We start from the raw sequence: 8,696 nt of genomic DNA, 5'->3' as shown, positions 1-8,696 counted from the left end.
AAACTTTTTCATATTTGTAAAAAACATCAATGTACTATCCCAACGCTCACATTTGATAATACAAACATTTTGTGTACAGATAGTATTAAGTTCCTTGGTATTGTATTAGACTCTAAGTATACATTTAAGAAACATTGTCAGTATATAAGAAAAAGACTCTTTGTTAATTTAAATATTATTAAATACCTCTCATGTAAGCGCTCACTCATCGGCTCGGCTTTACTGGTCAACGTCACTAAAGCCCTCATCTCATCTGTAATTAATTATGGCTTGGAAATTTATGGACATCATTCTAAGAATCATCTAAAGATGCTTGCTGCGCCCTATCATTCTTCAGTTCGTTGTTCTCTTCGAGTGTTTCCAACATCGCCAATTAAAAACATACTGACGGAAGCTGGCCTACCTTCTCTAAAAGATGCAGTGGAAGATAGCTTAAATAAGCTTTATTCAAAACTCATACTCAGCACGAACTTTACTATAAAAAAGGACTTTCAATCATCACTTTGCAGAAAGAGGTCTCCTAAAATACCGTCTTCTATTTTTAAAAGTGCTTTGTTTGCAAAAACCAATGAGTTGCAAGACTTAAAATATTGCTGCCTTGCAGTAAATATATTCCACCGTGGAAAGTAAATGAATCTTCTTTCATTAGTGTCTTACTTTTCTTCATAAATCCATCACTCCAAGCACTGTGTATAAATCTCGATTTTTGGAATTATCTGCGCACTTCAAATCTTTTGGTTGGCAGTTTATATATACTGATGGCTCCAAATCGTCGCATACATCTTTTGCTGTAGTTGATGATAACCAACAAAGAATATCGTATGGTTTATTATTTCCATTTTGTTCAATTTTACCGCTGAAGCTACGGGTATTCTCAAAGCTGTCCAGTATGCCCAACAAAACCTTGGTAAATTCATCATCTGTACAGATAGTCTATCGTGTTTTCAAGCTTTAAAAAACCGCAGTAACTACAATGACGTCATTATTGGCATTAGATCGCTGTTGTTTTCGTTAGCACATAGACTAAAAATAATGTGGATACCCGGTCACTCTGGAATCATTGGAAATACTTTTGCGGACTCGGTGGCTAAGGAGGTGTGCATCACTCCAACAACTACATCTGCCTTTGTTTGTTAAGAGTGATATAAAACGGCTTATTATTCAACAAAGATCCACTAAATTGGCGCTTGATTGGATGAATTACAGACACCACTACTCTAAAATAAATTCAAATCGTATCAAACCATCCTTTCCGTCATCGCTTTCATCTAATTATATCATTCCATATATCAGACTTCGCATTGGCCACTCCATTATCACACACGCTCACATACTAAATGGCACTCAGATCAACCAATGCCCATTTTGTGATTCAGATTTAAATCTATTGCATCTTCTGCAACATTGTCCAGCACTTCAAACTCATAGACTGTCAAACTTCAATAATTGAAAGACAGCGACCTTCTTCGACGCATATAACATAACCAGTCGGCCGATAGCCCATGATGCTAGTGCTGCGTATTTTCTTAAATAATTTTTTGCGTTTATAAAATCAAAAATAAAAAAAAAAAATAAAAATAATAAAAAAAAATTTTCTGTGTTTGTTGTTGTGCCGTGGCACCTAGAGGAAAATTCTGCAATTCGTGCACCGTGCAAGGGTTTTGCAAGAGCAAGAAAATACCCCTAGTATAAAATAGCGTATAAATTATGAATTATAACATTTCAAGAATAAATTTTTGTTGGAAAGTCAACAAATATCATTTTATGTAAGATTTGGCAGCCCTGCTGATGATCCGCTGAATACACCTTTCTCTATCGATTAGTAATTTACGAAAGAGAAGGTAAAATAGACAACAAAGATTTCATCGAAGTTAAGAAAAAATTAGTAATTCCTTTACAAAACAAGGCTGTAAATTCCTTTATATCGATTTCGTTTTCTGTAATTTTTGTTATCTGTAGATAGCCAATTGGATATGGCCATGGACGTAATAAATAAATTCTACTCAACAGTACATACGACAGTATCACAGCTGTCTGGTGTTCTTCCAGGGAACAACGTCACCAGAGAATATGAAGTGCTGGAGCAGGTGTGTACAGCAGGTGTAGGTGAGTAATTTATTATGTAAAAAGGCTAATATACAATTTATTAACAACTAACTATTATTCAGGGCTTATGTGGAAGGTGTACAATGGCTACAAGAAGAGCACGAAACAGGAAGTCTCTGTATTTGTATTCGAAAAGAAAATGCTGGAGCGCTGGTCGAAAGATGATCGAGAAACAATGTTGGAAACATTAAGACGTGGGGTGCAACAGTTAACAAAAATACGACATCCACACGTGTTAACTGTTCAACATCCGCTTGAGGAGTCACGCGATTCCTTGGCGTTCGCAACAGAGCCAGTATTCGCTTCGTTGGCCAATGTTGTGGGTGATTCAGTACGTTCGGATAAAAAACTCTATGATGTTGAGATACGTCATGGACTATTGCAACTATTTGACGGTTTGTCATTTTTACATAATGATGCCAAAATCGTGCACCGTAATATATGCGCAGAAACTATTGTGATCAATAAAAATAGGAGCTGGAAATTATTTGGTTTTGACTTCTGCATAACTAATCAACCTGCGACCGATGGTAAACCCTTTTGGCCATGCCGCGAGTACTCTACTTCTGTTCATGTCCTAGCTCAACCGAGTTTGGAGTACTGTGCGCCTGAAGTAGCGTTAAATACTATAAATAGCACCGAAAGTGACCTATTCTCTTTAGGTATGTATCTATATGTAGTTGTTTTAGCAATAGTACAAAAAATTAAACATTCCCGTTACTTTGCTAGGTGTATTAATATTCACAATTTATTCGGGTAAACCGTTAAAAATGTTTGGTAGTGATTATAGTTCATTTCGTCGATATGCCGCCGATCTTAACCAACGAAAGTACCCGCCAATGAATAGTATTCCCAGCGATTTGAATGAAAGTTTAAGAGCTTTGTTGCATCCAAGTCCGCATATGCGCCCACAATTGCACGAAATGAAACAGGTAGGAAATAAATATACATCTACAAATATTAAATTTATAATATAAATTATTTAAATTTATAATATAAAATTGTATATAAATGCAACAGATAGTATATTTCCAAGACGTTGGAGTTAAGACACTGAGCTACTTGGATTCCCTTTATCAATGGGATAATTTACAAAAATCCAAATTCTACAAAGGACTTCCACAAATCATACCAACACTACCGCATCGCGTTAACTTACATTCCATATTGCCATATTTGGTAAAAGAATTCGTGAATTCGCCAATGATACCTTTTGTTTTACCTAATGTATTGCTCATCGCTGAGATGAGTAGTCAGAAAGAGTATTGCGAACACATACTTACGCATCTGAAACCCATTTTCAAATTGACAGATCCCATACAAATACTTTTAATTTTCATGCAAAAAATGGATCTCTTACTAAAGTTGACACCTGCTGAAGAAGTTAAGCTACACGTTCTACCACTGCTTTATCGCTCATTGGAATGTGATATGCCGCAAATACAAGAGTTATGCTTAGGTGTGTTACCGACGTTTTCCAATTTGATTGACTACAACGCCATGAAAAACGCTGTGATACCACGAATTAAGAAACTCTGCTTGCACAGCAGTAATGTGTCGGTGAAAGTAAATTGTTTGATATCGATTGGTAAACTACTAGAAGATCTTGACAAGTGGCTGGTGTTGGATGAAATATTGCCCTTCCTGCAGCAGATACAAAGCCGCGAACCTGCAATTATTATGGCTATAATTGGAATTTATAAAATCGCCATGACCAACACTAAGTTAGGCATAACTAAAGATGTAATGGCGCATAAATGTATACCGTTTTTAATGCCACTCTGCGTTGAGAACGGTCTCACTATCGCGCAGTTCAACACGATTGTGACACTAATTAGGGAAATGTTCAGTCGGGTGGAGAAGGAACAACGTGAGAAATTGGAGCAACTCTCAACTATCCAAAGGGAAAACAAGTATGTTTTTCAGTAATGCAGTTTTATGTTTATGATGTGTTTATGATCATGTACTCTTTCCGCAGGCCACGTGATGCTTCCGAGATTTTGACTACAGAATTGGAACAAAGTACAAAAACAAACACAAGTCTTAACAGCAGTGTAAACAGCGACGATGACATGTTTTCGGGCTTCTCCATAACGCAACCAACGAAAAAAATAAATACAACACAAGCAGGTCAACAACAAAAATTTAAAACAAACAACGATGTGCTTAAGTGAGTTTTAAGTATTTCGCTGCTATATTTTACTATTTCAATAATCTTTTATAGAATATCACACAACGCACCGCCCAAACCGGACATTCTTTCCTCTTTGATGAATTCGAATCTGACCAATTTGAGCAACTCCCCATCGCCAAAGTCTGCTGCTACAGCTACTACTGCAGTTTCACCCATTGTAAATCCGTATGCACTTAGTGGTGGTGGCAACCACTTGACCAGTCCCAACCAAGCGCGCTCAAATGATAGTTGGACCAACAACTGGCATAGCGCAAATCCTTTAGTTATGAACCATCAATTAGCCTCGCCTCAGGCTATTAGCAGTAATAGTAATAACAATGCATCGTCTTTAGACAATTTGGATCCCTTCGGCGGTAGTAATAAAATCGTTAACGCCAGCATGCAAAGACCGGCAGTGAATTATATTTATCCGTCTGGATATAATGGTGGTGGTGGCGGCGGTGTTGGTGCCAGTAATGGCAACGCTTTGAATAGTATGAATAATTTAACACCACTGCTACCACAGCAGAATGCCACGCAGCAACAGTCACAGGATAATAAGAATCTGAATACATTATCACAACAAGATATTTTAAGTTTTCTGAATTAGTTGACCATGCTAACCAATGCGGATTGGTGCAATTATTATACGGTGTCAGCTGCAATGCTTCGCATAGCATACGTTTGAAGCTGTGTAGACTTTTATAATGACAAGTGTAATAATTAATTCGCATGTATTGTTCATGCAAGTTTAAGTTATTTCACGTAGGCATATTTCAGTGTAAAAAGTGCAATTTTATTTTGTTGTAGTTTGTCTGTTAAATTTGTTGTATTCCGACTAAAGGGCAAATTACGCATGTCATTTTTATTTCTGTAGCTGAGGTTTCATTAATTTTACGAAAGAACTTCTTTAGCGTTTTTAAATGCCAAAGTATTCGTACTGAAATCCTAATAAACAAAAAAATAATAATTGTAGATTCGATTATAATTACATTACAATTTGCGGTGTGGTTTCATATGCATGTAACTTCGAATGGTGTAAAGAAAGTTGAAATTCGATTATGACGTTTGATTGCAAACAATAATATTTACAATTCCATTACACATGTTGCCAAAGTATTGGCAGTTTAAGGAGAACAAATTAAAGAACGTAAATAAATAAAAAGTCATGAACTGATTGTTGTATTAGACTAAGGAAAACTATTCAGCTATTGTAGTATATTATGTCTATGACGCAACGGGTACATGATCCTATGTGTGAATCCAATAATTTTACTGTTTTTAGACTATCATCGTGTGTGTGTTGAACATTAAATGAAATTGTAATTGCAAAACTTAACCCTTTTTAAATATCCCTACATCTTTTACCTGTTCATGTGTTATCATTTTTAAATAATTGTAATCTATAGTGTATACAAATAACTAAAGACATAAAAATAATTTCTTTATATTAATAAAATTTATAGATATATAACATATCTAAGAAATATCCCCATATATAATTATGAATATAAACCTATAACAAGAATGTACTGAACTTGCGCTCAAATAAATGCAACAAATGCGTTTAAAATGCTTATTTTGTTATAGATTTGTACGTTGGGACCTCATGAAGTTAGCAGTTACTCATTGCTAATTGTCATCCCTTCCGCATTTTATTGCTTTGTCGCCTTATAACTAAAGTCAGTTATTTTGAAAATAATTTACTATTCACTAGTTGAAATGTATGCCTTCGGAATTGAAAGCCAACAGCAATTTCATAAAATCGTCCAAATCCATTGAACGTGCACGCGAATTTTCCATTTCCAACTTCTGTAATATGGCTGAAACTTTGGCTTGCATATTGAAATCTGACTCTAGTGGCTGTAAAAAAAAATTAGATTTATATTATTTAATTACGTGTTTAGGATAATTCAAACTTACTTTATTATGCAACGACAGATGTAATTTGTAATTTTTTTCTAACATCTCAAGCACCGAATTGATTTTAAACGCCGCACCTAGTGTTTTATTCTTCCGCAGGAATGCGATACGTGTTAAGCCATCCCATTCTGTGAAATTGACAGGTGGTGGTGGATTCTTTGGTTCCAAGCGCACAACACTTGACTCAACCTTTGGGGGTGGTTTAAAATTATTTTTCCCAACTTTCATTAACATATCGACGCGTGCTAATAACTGAGTATTGATGCTTAGGCGACAATACAGCTTATCACCCGGTTTGGCAACTAAACGTTGAGCGAACTCTCGCTGAAACATTAGGACTGCACATCGAAATAGTGGCCGGTGTAGCAATAATTTGAAAATCAGTGGAGAACTGATTTGATAAGGCACGTTGGCAATACACAAATCGAAGAAAGGCAACTCCGCTTTGAGGAAATCGCCGATGAGCACTTGCAATTTCGGTTGCAATGGTGTAGCTTGCACACGTTTTTGCAATTCCGCAGCTAATCTTGTATCGATTTCACAGGCAATGACTTTTTTTGCTCGCTCCAACATGCGTACCGTCATATTACCAGTACCGGGACCGATTTCCAATACGGTATCTGTGTTGCGCAATGCAGCCTTCTCTAGCATACTCTGTATGACAAGAGGATTTTTTAGTATATGTTGGCCAAAATCTTTATTGAACACGATGCCTGGATGGAAATAAGTGTAAAGTAAACATCAATAAAACTGTGAGGAAGGCATTATATCTTTTATCACACTTACCTTGCTTTTGCACCTCTTGGTGTGTGCGAGTTTTCTTTTCAGTTTTTATTTTCGGCATTGTGTTACTATTTATTTATTGGTAAAACTATTATTCAGTTAATCTTTGACGGTGAAGGAATTTCATTTATTTCCGTCGATTGATTTGTTTTGATTTTTGACCATGTGTTGCTGGAGAGGAGTTCCCTGCTGAGTGTAACGAAAACAGAGTGGCCAACATTCTAATTTATTGACAATATGTTGGCGCTAGATGACGCCAAAATCAGTAAGTATTATTTTTAAAAACAGCGACCGTAAAATAATGCAGAGAACGTATATGATATACGGTATCTGCATCAGAGAACATAAAACATAGAGAAGGCAGAGAACTTAAAAACATAGAGAAGGTGCATGTTCGACTGCGAACATTTGATAGATTCAGATGGAGGAATTCGCCGCATTTGTTAACATTGTAGGTCGGAATTCGCCTCGCAATTTTAACATTTTTTACAATTCTCTCACATATTCTAACCGAGAATATGAAGAGACAGAAATATATGTATTTACGGCATATGATGACAAGGCATACTTATATGCCGAAGCAGAGAATATGAAGAGACTCCCAACGAAGAATTTCGTTTTGTTTGTTTATATTTTGTTTCATTTTTGACACCAAAAAATGTGTACAAAACACACCTCTCACACAGAGAACAAAAACAAATTTTTTATGTTCTTGTCTCAAATGCCCAAGAATATGCATGCTCCTTATGATGCTCCCAACAACAGCATTGTGATATTTTCATGCTTCAATTTTTCTTTCAACTTGGGAATCGCAATGTATGCAAATATGTATGCTTTTGCGTTTTGCCGTCGGCAATTCAATATTGACATGTAAACATAATTATGATATGAGTATATTTTGTACGAATGCATGCATAGTATAGTAATATTTATAGTCAATTTGGACTTGCATATATACATATGTATGTATGTTTGCATGTATGTATATCTTCTATCATATTAATCTTATGTCTCTGCACATGCTCATATCATAATTTTATTATGTATATGTACGCATGTGCGCATTCAGAAATTCAAATCATGATTTTATCACTTATCAATATAATATATTACATGCGCGCGCATTAATTTGCATGTTCATGCATTCATATACATATATTTATATGTACATCTGTATATTTGTATACACTTCCGAACAAATAATGCATAAGCATACAAACATACATATGCGTACACATGTGAATATGTCACCAACAAAAAATTGAAGCATTGCTCTACAAGAACAACAATTGTCTAAATAGCAAAAGCACCACAAGTCAATATGGCTGCCAAATTGGCGAAGTTCAAATGTAGTAAATTTTACAACAAAAACGATTTCATTCATAAACGCAGGCGCAAATTCTACAAGCGACCTCAATTCATTCATAAAAACAGACGCCGTAACATCTCCCCGAGCATGCCTTTGCCAACAAGCGTCTTTTCGCGACGATGGCAAAAGCTAAAAATCATAAATTGAACAACTTTCTGAAGAAGAAGTGAAGTGAAAAGCATCTCACAGAAAGAAGTGACAAAAGTGGCAACATAGCCGTTGTCGATTTACAATATTTGTCTAAAATATTTTTCCGTGACTCGCAAAAATCTGCGTCGATATGTATGCACGCGCATACATCTTCATACATATTTACGCTGGTTTGTGGGCGACGCTGTTCGA

At 35.8% G+C, this 8,696-nt stretch overlaps 2 protein-coding genes across 2 annotated transcripts; one reads left to right on the top strand and one right to left on the bottom strand.

Annotated features, from left to right (window-relative positions):
- The first annotated feature begins 1,842 nt into the window (after positions 1-1,842).
- LOC120772931 (SCY1-like protein 2) lies at positions 1,843-5,546 on the top strand. The gene is made up of 7 exons (XM_040101835.1): positions 1,843-1,885; positions 1,960-2,106; positions 2,169-2,768; positions 2,836-3,038; positions 3,127-4,019; positions 4,085-4,276; positions 4,331-5,546. Exons 2-7 carry the CDS (start codon positions 1,974-1,976, stop codon positions 4,887-4,889), a joined length of 2,580 nt encoding a protein of 859 aa, XP_039957769.1. The 5' UTR covers positions 1,843-1,885; positions 1,960-1,973; the 3' UTR covers positions 4,890-5,546.
- A 299-nt stretch (positions 5,547-5,845) lies between these two features.
- LOC120772940 (probable dimethyladenosine transferase) lies at positions 5,846-7,183 on the bottom strand. The gene is made up of 3 exons (XM_040101846.1): positions 6,989-7,183; positions 6,203-6,915; positions 5,846-6,142 (listed from the first exon to the last, which is right to left on the bottom strand). Exons 1-3 carry the CDS (start codon positions 7,044-7,046, stop codon positions 5,993-5,995), a joined length of 921 nt encoding a protein of 306 aa, XP_039957780.1. The 5' UTR covers positions 7,047-7,183; the 3' UTR covers positions 5,846-5,992.
- Positions 7,184-8,696: the final 1,513 nt, after the last annotated feature.

The sequence above is a fragment of the Bactrocera tryoni genome, chromosome 1 (genome assembly GCF_016617805.1).
Source record: "Bactrocera tryoni isolate S06 chromosome 1, CSIRO_BtryS06_freeze2, whole genome shotgun sequence".
In the NCBI taxonomy this organism is placed as follows: domain Eukaryota; kingdom Metazoa; phylum Arthropoda; class Insecta; order Diptera; family Tephritidae; genus Bactrocera; species Bactrocera tryoni.
Note: the sequence above shows the minus strand (reverse complement) of the source record. Positions and strands in the feature narration are given on the sequence as shown.

Bases quoted from the DNA above. Each gene is read 5' to 3' on its own strand.
- LOC120772940 (XM_040101846.1), bottom strand. From the start codon at position 7,046: ATGCCGAAAATAAAAACTGAAAAGAAAACTCGCACACACCAAGAGGTG. The intron at 6,916-6,988 runs GTAAGTGTGATA...ATTTCCATCCAG, and splicing joins CCAAGAGGTGCAAAAGCAAG to GCATCGTGTTCAATAAAGAT. The intron at 6,143-6,202 runs GTAAGTTTGAAT...TTTTTTTTACAG, and splicing joins ATCTGTCGTTGCATAATAAA to CCACTAGAGTCAGATTTCAA.
- LOC120772931 (XM_040101835.1), top strand. From the start codon at position 1,974: ATGGCCATGGACGTAATAAATAAATTCTACTCAACAGTACATACGACA. The intron at 2,107-2,168 runs GTGAGTAATTTA...ACTATTATTCAG, and splicing joins GGTGTGTACAGCAGGTGTAG to GGCTTATGTGGAAGGTGTAC. The intron at 3,039-3,126 runs GTAGGAAATAAA...TAAATGCAACAG, and splicing joins AATTGCACGAAATGAAACAG to ATAGTATATTTCCAAGACGT.